The sequence below is a fragment of the Coenobita brevimanus genome, chromosome 41 (genome assembly GCF_032717465.1).
Source record: "Coenobita brevimanus isolate Jiangsu-jjx chromosome 41, ASM3271746v2, whole genome shotgun sequence".
NCBI classification, from domain to species: domain Eukaryota; kingdom Metazoa; phylum Arthropoda; class Malacostraca; order Decapoda; family Coenobitidae; genus Coenobita; species Coenobita brevimanus.
Window position 1 is genome coordinate 819,269 of NC_136994.1, and position 12,104 is coordinate 831,372.

The window sequence follows — 12,104 nt, forward strand, 5'->3', positions numbered from 1 at the left end:
ACTAGTCAGTCTCTCAGTCATCATCCTCTTCACAAGGCCAACACATCTCAAAGTATTTTTCCGCACTTTTTCAATCACATCCAATAATTTATCATATTTTTTCTGACCTTGAGTGTTCACATATGTTTAAAATTTTATCTCCATTTTCCTCGAATACTCCTTGGTTACTATGCGAAATTTGGAGCCGTTCCATCCACTAGATTTTCCATAAGGTAAAAACAAAAATAGCTAAACTGTAACACCTGTACGGTACCGCATAACTGTACTAATAATGAAAATAATAATAATAGAAAAAAAAATGATAATGATGATGGGGGAGCCCATCATCCACCCACTTAGTGTAGTGGTATCCTGATTTTAGGGTAGCTCTACATCGTGGCATGCCAAATGATTTCCTTTAAACCAGGAAATCATTTACAAAGCTGGGTGGTAACCTTATAACCAACCAACACGTGTTCCCTACGTGACAGCAAGTGGGTTGGCGGAGGGTTAGTGCCCCTCCCTGGAAAACAATTGACTAAAAATACGAACAAGAAGTCTCGGACCAGAACTGACCAAAAGATGACGACTAAGGACCGTATAAAGGACATGATACGGATGGCGACCTGGAATGTAAGAGGTGCAAATGATGAGGTGAAAGAGAGAGAGATTGTCCAGGTGTCTGAGGGTGCGAAAGTGGATGTATGTGGATTAACTGAAACTAAACAGAGAAGTGAGAGTGTGAGAGAATGGGAATATGGATGGGAGATATGTGCAGCAGTAGGCGAGAATGAGAGGGCAAAAGAAGGAGTGTGTATTGTCGTGAGTAACAGATGGAAGGAGTATATAAGAGATTTTGGATTAGTTGGTTCAAGAATTGTGTGGGTATGATTGAAAGGTGGGCTACAAATCAGGGCGATTGTGCTCGTGTATGAGCCAACGAATGATCGTGCAAGCACAGTGAGAGAAGAGTTCTGGACCAATGTGGAAGTGTGCATGGAAAAGTTTGAACGGAATGAAAGAGTGTTTTTGATTGGTGATATGAATGGTAGAGTAGGGAATGTGAAGGTGGATGGAGTAGTTTGTGAGAGGGTGTTCCTGCTGAGATAGATAAGGATGGCAGTGCTTTAGTGGACATTTTGTGCTGGGAGGGGGTTGGTGCTAGCCAATACCCTCTTCAGGCACAAATTGATCCACTGGTATACATGGCGAATGATGACAAGGGTGTATGATGAACTGAATGAAAGGAAGGCAATGATTGATTATGTGTTTTGATGAAAAGATGTGAAGATGTGTAATGGATGCAAGAGCATACTGAGGCTGAGGATCAAGGTCCAAGAAAAATGGAGAAATGGAAGAAGGAAAGGGCGGGAGGAAGGAGTAGATGTAAGAAGAGAGGAAAAGTTACAAGAGGATGAGAAAAAGGCAGAATATAAGAGAGAAGTGGAGGAACCATTGGGTAAATATGAACTGGAGCAGATTGGGGGCGTGAAATGTGTGTGCAAGATATTCACAGAGGAAATATGTGCAGCATGTGAGGTGTTGTGTGGGGTGAAGAGACAATGAAAGGGGGTGCAAGGGACAGCATGGTGAAGCGAAGAGGTGAGACAGGCTGTGGCACAAAAGAAGAAAGCATATAATGAATGGATAAGAAATAGGGGCATGGAAGAAGTTGAGAGACGGAAGAGAGAATTATATGTAGAGAGGAAGGGAGAGGTGAAAAGATTAGTAAGAGAGAGTAAGAAGAGAATGGATGAAGAATTAGGAAGGAGTTTGAGTGTAAAGTGGAGGGAATGTAAGAAAATGTGCTGGAAAGAGGTAAAAAGAGTCAGACAGGGTGGCAATGAAGTTAGTAGGGGAGTGAGAGATATAAATGGTAGATTACTAGCTGAGAAGGGAGAAAAAGTGAGCAGATGGAGAGAACACTTTAATGAATTGTTGAACATAGAGAATGAAAGTAATGTGAGTATAAGTGGCTGGGGAATGGCTGGGAGAAGGAGGGATCTGAGAAGACAGGAAGGAATCAGTAGGAGAGAAGTTGTGGAAGCAATGAAGAAAGTCAAATTGGGGAAAGCCCCAGGAATTGATGAAGTGTGTGGTGAATTGCTGAAGCATGGGAGATAGATAGTAGTACAATTGATGTGGAAGATGTGCAGATTGGCTTAGGAGGAAGGTATGTCCCGGATGATTGGAAGTCAGGTATAATTATTCTCTTGTACAAAGAGAAAGGGGAAAAAGAAGTGTGTGATAATCATAGAGGCATTTGTCTTCTTAGTGTAATAGGAAAAGTATACGGTAGGATACTTATTGTCAGAGTTAGGGAAACAACAGAAAAATTAGTTGGGGAAGAACAGGAAGACTTTAGGATGGGAGGAGATTGTGTGGATCAGATATTCATTCTTAGATCTTTAGTGGAAAAGTGCCTAGAGAAGGGAAAGAAGTTGTATGCGGCCTTCATGGATTTGGAGAAAGCATATGACAGGGTGGACAGACATGGATTGTGGAGAGTATTGAGAGTATATGGAGTAGATGGGAAGTTGCTGAATGCTGTGAAGAGTACGTATGAGGGTACTAAGGCTGCAGTGCGTGTGGATAGTGAACTGAGTGAGTTTTTCTACAGGGTATTTGAAGGTTGGGTTGAAACAGGGATGTGTCATGTCTCCATGATTGTTCAATCTGTATTTGGATGAGATTATAAAAGAGATACAAGGTATGGCAGTGGATGTTGGAGTGACCCTAATGAGAGGGGACAGTGTTTGGAAACTCCCTCTACTGTTGTTTGCAGATGATACTGTGTTGTTAAGTGAACACGAAGGGGAGCTGCAAGGCTTGGTGGATGAGTTTGGGTGAGTGCGTAAGAAACGAAATTTAAAGGTGAATGTGGGGAAGAGTAAAGCTATGGTCTTCGAGAGAGGTGAAGTCAGTGAATGTACCGTGAGGTTCGATGATGAGGAAATGGAAAATGTGAGTACGCTCAAGTACTAGAGAAAGATGGAAGTTTGTAGTGTGAAGTGCTTGAAAGGGTACAACAAGGAAGAAAGGTTGCTGGTTCCTTGAAGGCAGTGATAAGAAACAGGGAAGTGAGCATGGAAGTTAAAAAGTTATTACAAGACAGTATTGTGATACCAACTCTGACGTATGGAAGTGAAGCTTGGACGTTGCTGGAGGGACACAAGTCAAGAGTGAGAGCAGTGGAAATGAGTTATCTGAGAGGAGCCTGTGGATTCACATGGACAGACAGACTGACAAATGAGGACGTGAAGGAGCGTTGTGATGTGGATGTGGATATGATAGGAAGCATTAGGAGAAACACACTGAGGTGGTTTGGCCATGTGGAGAGGATGGAGAGTGAAAGACTGACGAGGAGTGTGTATGTGAGTGAGGTGGAGAGGGAGAGAGCGAGGGGAAGGCCAAGGATGAGATGGAGGGATGGAGTAGAGAGGTATATGAGAGAGGGGAGTGTAAATTGGGAGCTGGGCAGTGAAATTATTATTATTATTATTATTATTTTTTTGAGATGATGAATTAAGGAAGGAAAAACAAAGGAAAAAAAGATAAGTCCATGTGCCTAGTGGCATCCTCCATTCATAAAATATTTATAACAACTGGAATTATATTGAAGTGGATTAAATATTTGTGGGAAGCAATTCCCAGGAAGTGAATTCCAGAGAGTAGTAGTTCTGCGTATAGATGAATTTGGATAAGCAGAGGTTCTGCATTGCGGGGGAGAGAGTCTGAGTTCATGAGCTCTCCCAGCTGCCCGAGTATTTCATGAGAAAATGTGACGGGGAGGCACAATTGAAGCCAGTTCGTCAGAGCACTTACGGTAAAAATATCGATAAAATAATGCTAGAGAAGCAACATCTCTGCGTACTGAAAATGGAGGAAGGTCCTGCGCACTGGCAGGATCATTGATTAATCTAATGGCTTTGCTTTGAATTTTGTCCAACTGCCTCAATACAACCGCTCCACATCCACTCGACAGTGGTGAACAGTATTCGATCTGAGAACGCACATGACTTTTGTATATTGTGGCCATCTGCTCGTCAGTGAAGAACTCACGAACTCTGTACATAAGTCCCAATTTTTTGGAAGCATGTTTTGCAAGGGATTTAACATAAGCTGTCCAGCTTAGGTTGAGGTTTAGAGTAACATCTAGGATATCAACTGTAGTGGATATGGGAATATTGACATCTTTTAAAATTATGCGAGAGTCTGAGGGATTCATTCTGATGAAGAAATTAATGTATTTAGTTTTCTGAGCATTAAATGAGACCAGATTTGATTGTCCCCATTGATTAATTTTAGAAAGGTCCTGGTTCACAGAAATTGCTGTGTTTATTTGGAAATTTATAATTTCAAATTGTGTAAAGGAGATATTAAATGTGAAAGAACTATGAAGGGTCGAGTCATCAGCATGAAAGTGTATTGGGTTGTGAGTGACAGATAGAGGTCATTTATATGAATGAGAAAGAGAGTTGGCGCCAAAACTGATCCCTGAGGTATGCTTACATTGATGGAATGAAACTGAGAATAAACTCCATCTACCATGACCCGTATTTTTCTATTACGAAGGTAAAAAGAAATTAGAGGAACCAGTGATGCAAGGCCATAGTGTGAGATCTTAGACAATATGGCCCGGTGCCATACTCTGTCAAATGCTTTCGATATATTAAGTGCTATTGTGTGTGTTTCACCGTGTTGGTCTATTGTTTTATTAATCTGATGGGTAAGGAGGCAAAGAAATTCTACAATTGAACGTTCTTGTCTAAATCCAAACTGCCGATCATTGATTAATTTATTGATTTCTAGATGCTTGATTATGTGTTTGTTAATTAGTGTCTTATAACTTTACCGAGAATGGAAGTTATTACAATTGGTCTATAGTTTGATGGATCAGAAGTTGCCCCCTTTTTTAAGAAGAGGATGGATATTTGCTTCTTTCCAAGAGGCTGAAAAAATTGAGGTACGGATGCATAAGGGGAAAAATTTTGCCAATACAGGAGCCAACACTAAGGAGCAATTTTTAAGTACTATTGAAGGAATTTCATCTGGACCAGTAGCTTTGTCTGCTGAGAGATTCTGTAATACAGCTTGTACGTATCTGGCGTGAATCATGAAAGGAGGAATTTGAGGGGACTCAAAATCAGGTACAGTAATATTGTGATTTTCTGTATTTAGGGTTGAGTTTGTTGAAATAATGTCAATAAGAAGTTTGGCATTTCCACGTGGGTCACTTACTAGATTTCCATTGGGGGACTGTAACGGTGGAATAGAAGAGGTGGTACTGAACTTAGTTTTGAATGAATTAAGGGTTGACCAGAATATTTTGTTATCATTTGGGTTGTTTAGTAGTTTGTTAAACTGTCTATGTAGAAAGTTTGAAATAGAAAGATTGATAATAGATTTGTCATGGTTTCTGATATTTCTATAATAGTTAGAGGCTTTTTGGTATTGGTTCTTGTACAAGTGTTATAGGTTATTGTTTTATGTTCTGTTACTCTAGCACAATTGTGGTCAAACCTTTTAGGAGAATTACATCTTCTTCTGTAACTATGATGGGGAATGAATGTTTCCATGCCGACTGAATTCCTGTATGTGGCCCAACGTGGAATTTGCATCTTGAGAGAAATGGAGGTCCAAGGAACATCCATGAAAAAATTATGGAGTCCTTCCCAGTCTGCCCTGTAGTAGTGTCATTTAGTCACCACGACAGGTTCAGAGCAGGAGGGTGTCGTAGGTGTTAAACTGTGGCTTGAATCAGACAATGATCCGAGGATCCGAGGGGGGACTTCACTTCGACATTATAATTATCTGAATTGGTTGTTAGAAACAAGTCCAGTAGGTGGAGATTTTGATCGGTGTTGTCTGGTACATGGGTGGGTTGACTGACTAACTGGGTGAGATTAAATGAGTCTGCAAATAGTTCACATTCAAGACCAGAGTCATCAGTTCAGGCTGAAAAAAAGTGAGCCTTTCAACATTATGGTCATTAAAATCACCCAGAATAGTAATTTCTGATGCAGTATTAATGTTCAGGATACATAGCTGTGAAGACAGAGAATCAAGTAAACTAGGCTGTGGAGGGGCATTAGGGGAACGATAAACACAACAGAAATACTTAACTTTACCAAAAGAATTTAATTTGTATGTGGAATAGTCGAAATAAGGACAATTAAATTTAGTAATCTCCTCCAGGGCAATTTCTGATTTAGCAAGGCAACATACGCCTCCTTTGGGTCTGAAATATTGAATCAAGATATAACCAGGAAAATTAAATCTAGCTAAATCAGAGGTGGAGCTTACTCGTGTCTCTGTCAATAATAGCAGATCAGGGGATTCAAACTGGAGGAAATTTTGAACAGAGTTGATGTTGGAATGAAGTTCCCTAATATTGCCAAAGAAATTTTTACTGCACTGATGAGGAGATTTAGGGCGCCGCAACACTGGAGGTGGCACAGTCGCTTGATGATGACCGGGAGGGCCCTGTGCAAACGACCCAGCCCTGCCGGTGGTGGTCACCCGAGCAACCACCGCAATAATTCCCAGTATAGCAGCAGCCATGGTTCTTTTTATGGGGGGGAGAGCAGGGATGTGTTGTGGAATGTGTATGATATGTAACGACAAAATCGGTGTTTTTTGGAGAGAGGATAGCTGGTTTAAGGCAATGTGATGTAATGTGGATGTGTGTGTTGTGTAAAGAGGGCAGCCTGATGCCCTCTGATGTTTGAGGCAGAAAGATGTGTAACCAGCTACCAAGGCCTAGGAGAGAAAATGGAATCCAGGCTATTTCCTGAGTCTCCCGTTATATTGGCGGTGGTACTTCCCTACCCCTACTACTCGAAATGGCGGGGGACAGGGTAACATGGAGGCGATTTGTTTGTGGCTGCCCCGTATAAGGGATTAAGGGGTCTGGGATAAATAGATGGATAGATAGAATAATAGTAATAACAATAACAATAATAATAAGAAAAAAAAATAAATAATAATAATAATAATAATAATAAAAAGAATAATAATAATAATAATAATAATAATAGGAAGGAGAAGAAGGAAGTGAAAGCAGACGAAGAAGAACCAAAAGAAGAAGAACAACAACAACGAAAACGACAACAGCAACAACGACAGGAACAATAAGAGGAATAACAACAAACACAACAACAACAACAAGCACAACAACAACAACAAGAACAGTGTGATCGAGGCGGACATGCAATTGTGTTACGTCTTCACCTGATGATTTGGATGTCACGTGATGATGGGTTGGCATGGCAACGGGATTACCTGACCATTGTGTTACTCAACCCTCTCTCTCTCTCTCTCTCTCTCTCTCTCTCTCACACACACACACACACACACTCACACACACACACACTCACACACACACACACACACACACACACACACACACACACACACACACACACACACACACACACACACACACACATGCTAGAAAGACTTACAAATAAAATCCACAACAAACACATTCTTTTCCCCTCTCTCTCTCTCTCTCTCTCTCTCTCTCTCTCTCTCTCTGCATTAAATTTATTTACATAGAGCTAACACCATACTCTAGAAATTTCTCTATCTCTTTTTTATTCTAACTTGGCCCAGATTGTCGTCCTTTTGCAGCTTCCTTCACATAGCCCTGTGGCGGAGACAATAATACCGCTCTACAAGCTTTCCGCAGCACTTCTTCGTGACTGGCATCGTAATCTAGCGTCAGTCTACGAGATGAAGATGGGGAGATGGGAATTTTGACCCAGGAGTAAATAGAGTATAGGAGTCCCGTTCAATGAGGCCCGCCAGTGGCCTTCCTACGTTGCAATTTGTCTACAACGCTCTCCATTATGTTGTTTTTCTAGAGGAAGAATGTGGCCTTGAAGAAGCCACCTCTCCACACAGTGCAGTGACGCCATCCTTCCTGCATTTATTTGATGGTCGGAACTGCTAATTTTTATTCTAGTTAAATTGTTAGAGGTGAAGGAGCTTTGTTGTGTGGATGTGGATGTAATAGAAAGCTTTAGGTGAAATACATTCATGTGGTTTGGCCATGTGGAGAGGATGGAGAGAGAGAAACTATCGAGGAGAGTGCATGTGAGTGCGGTGGAGATGGGGAGAGGGAGGGGGAGACCGAGGATAAGGTGGAAGGAGTAAGAGGAGGGGTCGATCGAGGATGAGATACAGGAATGGAGTGAGGAGGTATATGAGAGGGATGTGTGAGTTAGGGGGAAGGTAGCGTAGTGGAAGGGAGCAGGGTGACATGGAGCCGATTTGTTTGTTGCCACCCCTCATGTGATTGATACGTCTGGCTATAGATAGATTAATAGACAGTTACAAAGATAGGCTATTTTCCCCAGCTACGTGGGTCATAGGAGCATGTAGTTGGTTGGGCCCGTATTCTTGTAAGGAAGCTCCCTAACACCTTTCCTAAGTGATTTATTTTGCTTATAACACTTAACAGTCGTCTCCTGTTTTACCTAAATCCATCTAATATCGCCATACTCTGCATAAACAACGTACAAAACGATATGAACCAGACATATTCAAAAATAAATCGCTTAGGAAGAGGTGTTAGGGAACCTCCTTACCCGACGAGAATACATGCCTTGGTTATCAATTGAGGGAAATTTGATAGGTCTTAGTTATGGGGTAAGAATCAGCCTCCTTGGTTTCTAGTCAAATTAGCCCTCCAGTCTTACATATTTGGTCATTAATGGGACTGAAAGAGGTGTGAGGTGGAAATGAGTCTCCTTGGTTATTATTCAAATTTACCCTCCAAGCTGATAACATTTGGCCATTAGCAGAGCTGGCAAATATTCCTAAACTGAGAGAGGCTTGTTATGTTTCTCTGCCCTAATTTTTCACCTCTTCTACTTGTCACTTTCCTCTGCTGGCTAATATTCCTAAACTGAGAGAGGCTTGGTATGTTTCTCTGCCCTAATATTTCAGCCCTTCTACTTGTCACTTTCCTCTGCTGGTTAATATTCCTCGGGTGAGAGAGGCTTGGTATGTTTCTCTGGCCATAGATCAATGTGACTGACAATCACTACGTGTTAACTATATGTTGTGGGATAATAAGCAGTTTCATCTCTGGCTTACTATACTGTATGTATGTATGTAGCTACGTACAAGGGCAGGGCATTACAGTGATGGCTGAGAAATAGTGTGAAAGTTGGAAAGTACAGTGAAACCCAGGAAGCACAGTGAAGGTAGGGAAACACAACAGTATTGTGAAGATAGGGAAACAACTAATAAAGGATCGCATAATAATGACAGGGAAAACAAATGAGAGAGGAAAGCAGAATGAAGATAGAGAAGCACAATACAGATATGACGAGACTATAAACAAGCGTAGGGAAATTAGAATAACAAAGGAAGGAACACATTGAAGTTAAAGCTAAATTAAAAAAAAAAAAAAAACACGCAAGACAAGAACAAGGTCTTCGAGATGCAGAGAACTCCGAGAAATTCGAGTTCTGTGGGGGTATGATGAGCGCCAGGCCTGAGTATGAACATGAATATTACGCCGTTAAAGGATTCGATACTGATACTGCCGTTATTGTCACTGTATACACGGAAAGTTGTAGATTAAGTAATAGTAGGGAGACAAATGGCCACCGTGTGTCTCAGCCATAATCTTGCGTTTGTCCTGGACCCAAAATCTCACCATATACAACCAAAACGGCTCATCAGATCAAGAAACAACCAAAACAGCTTAGCAAATCAGAAAAAAAACACAACAAAACAGCTCGGCAAATAAAAAAACAACCCAACCAACTCAGCAAATTAAAAAAAAAAAAAAACAGGACAAAGAACACAACCAAAACAGCTCAGTAAACAAAAAAACACAACAAAACATCGCAGCAAATAACAAAACACAACAAAAACAGTTCAGCAAGACAAAAACAACCAAAACAGCTCAGCAAGTAAAAAAAAAAAAAAAAAAAACAGCTCAGCAAATAAAAAAAAATCAGAACAAAACAGCTCAGTATGTCGAGAGATACAATAAAACAGCACAGTAAGTAAAAAAAAAACACACACACACAACAAAACACAGCAAAACAGAAAACACGAACAAAACAGCTCAGCAAATAAAAACACACATTGATAATGGCTCCGCAAAAAAATAAAATAAAATAAAACGGCTCAGCAAGACAAAAACACAACGAAACGTATCGACAGTTAAAAACACAACTAAACAGTTCAGCAAATGAAAGAACACAACAGCACAGCAAGTAAAAAAAAAACACGCACACACAACCAAAATAGCACAGCAAGTCTAAAAACATGCAGCAAAAACAGCTCAGCAAGCATGGCAGTGGGCAGCAAACATACCAGTTCCTGTGTGCTTTCCCAATAAAAAAACGAGGGAAACATTTGGATCCTTCAGGCCCCCCCCCCCCAGAAATAAAGGAAAAATAAAAATCCTAGAATGGCCACTGCTTACCTGGGGGCAGCCTCGATGGTTTCTTAAAAGCAAGGTGAAGGAAAACGAAAACTAACACGAACAGTAGGAACTCGGTCACCATCTTGCTTCTTCTGTCTCTCTCCGTGTCCCTCTTTCTCTGTGAGTCTCGCCTCTCTCTCTCTCTCTCTCCTGATTGCACTGTCTCTCCTCGCGGCTGTACCTGAGAGTGCTGTATGCTGTGCACGGGACGCAGGACCCTCCCTTCCACGCATGCGCAATCATTCTTTCAGGGCAGAGGGGAGCATGGGAGGGGGCAGCTGGGGATAACCCGGAGCAGGACCTGAGGGGGGTCCGCGCCCTCCAAGATAGTGTTAAGAGGGTGGAAAATAAAACATAAAGTAGTTCCCTGTATAATGAAACACTGGATTTCTAAACAAAATATACATAAGGAAGTAGGAAAAATTATATCTAAACAAATTAAAACAAGGCTGTGTATAACATTTACAGTGCAGAAATAATTTTAAAGTCTTAACAAAAATAATTTAAAGCACCTTTCCCATCACAACCTTCTTCCTGATCGTCAGTATGGGTTCCGTTAGGGACGCTCCACAGGCGACCTTCTCACCTACCTTTCAGGTTCCTGGTCATCTTCCTTTCGAGATTTTGGCGAAAGCTTTGTCATTGCACTTGACATCTTAAAGGCTTTCGATCGAGTCTGGCATAAATTATTAATTTTTCAAACTGCCCTCTTACGGTTTCCATCCGTCTATCTGTGCTTTCATCTCTAGCTTCTCTGGTCGTTCTATAGCTGCTGTTATAGACGGCCACTTTTTTCTCCTTGAGCTATGAATAGTGGTGTCCCTCAGGGCTATGTCCTATCACCAGCTCTCTTCCTTTTATTCATCAATGACCTTCTAAGCTGTACATCAAACCGTATCCACTCATATGCTGATGATTCCACCCTTCACCTTTCCATTCGCTTCTCTCAGCATCTATTTCAGCAGTTACTTCAGCAAACAAGAGATGACGCTATGGCACACCTAATGTCTGACTTGGAACGTGTCTCTGATTAGCAAAAGGAATCTTGTTTTTAATGCACCAAAAACCTAGTTCTTACATCTTTCAACTCGTCAAAATCTTCCACAGGAGTATCCTTTAATATTTAACATTATGGCTTACCTGACTTCTAACTTGGGCTCGTATTCTTATGGGTTAATAAAGTTCCCTAACACATCATCCTAATCGATTTGTTTTGCTAATTGCTCCTTACTATCCTTGTCATTTAAATCATTCAAATACCAGCATACTCATCATAAATAACATACAAACTAATTTTACCAAGCTGTATCCAAAAACAAAAGGCTTAGGAAGAGGTGCTAGGGAGCTTCACTAACCGACGGCAATACGAGTCTTGGTCCATATTTCCAAATGGTTTATAAAAAAAAATGTTTTTATTGCATCAAAAACTCAATTTCCACATATCGTTGACCCGTCAAAATCTTACATAGGAGTTAACAATTTACTGTGGTGAGAGGGATCCTGAGATAAATACATTGAAAGATAGAGAGATAAACAAATAAATGGGTACACAGATAAACAGATGGAGATGGGATACATAAAAGGATGGTTAATGAGACATCATCATAAGAGATATCGTTTAATATAAGTACATATAAATACTGAAATAAGACATGGATGGATAGACAGTTAG

The 12,104-nt window shown here is 40.8% G+C and overlaps 1 protein-coding gene across 1 annotated transcript in view; it reads right to left on the minus strand.

Moving 5' to 3' along the window:
• LOC145397458 (cytochrome P450 2L1-like) overlaps nt 1–10,541 on the minus strand; it is a 34,703-nt gene extending 24,162 nt beyond the window's left edge. The window contains exon 1 of the mRNA XM_080270519.1: nt 10,433–10,541. Within this exon, the coding sequence (XP_080126645.1) occupies nt 10,433–10,514 (82 nt within the window). The 5' untranslated portion in view covers nt 10,515–10,541. The remainder of the gene's footprint in view (nt 1–10,432) is intronic.
• Between the last annotated feature and the right edge of the window lie 1,563 nt (nt 10,542–12,104).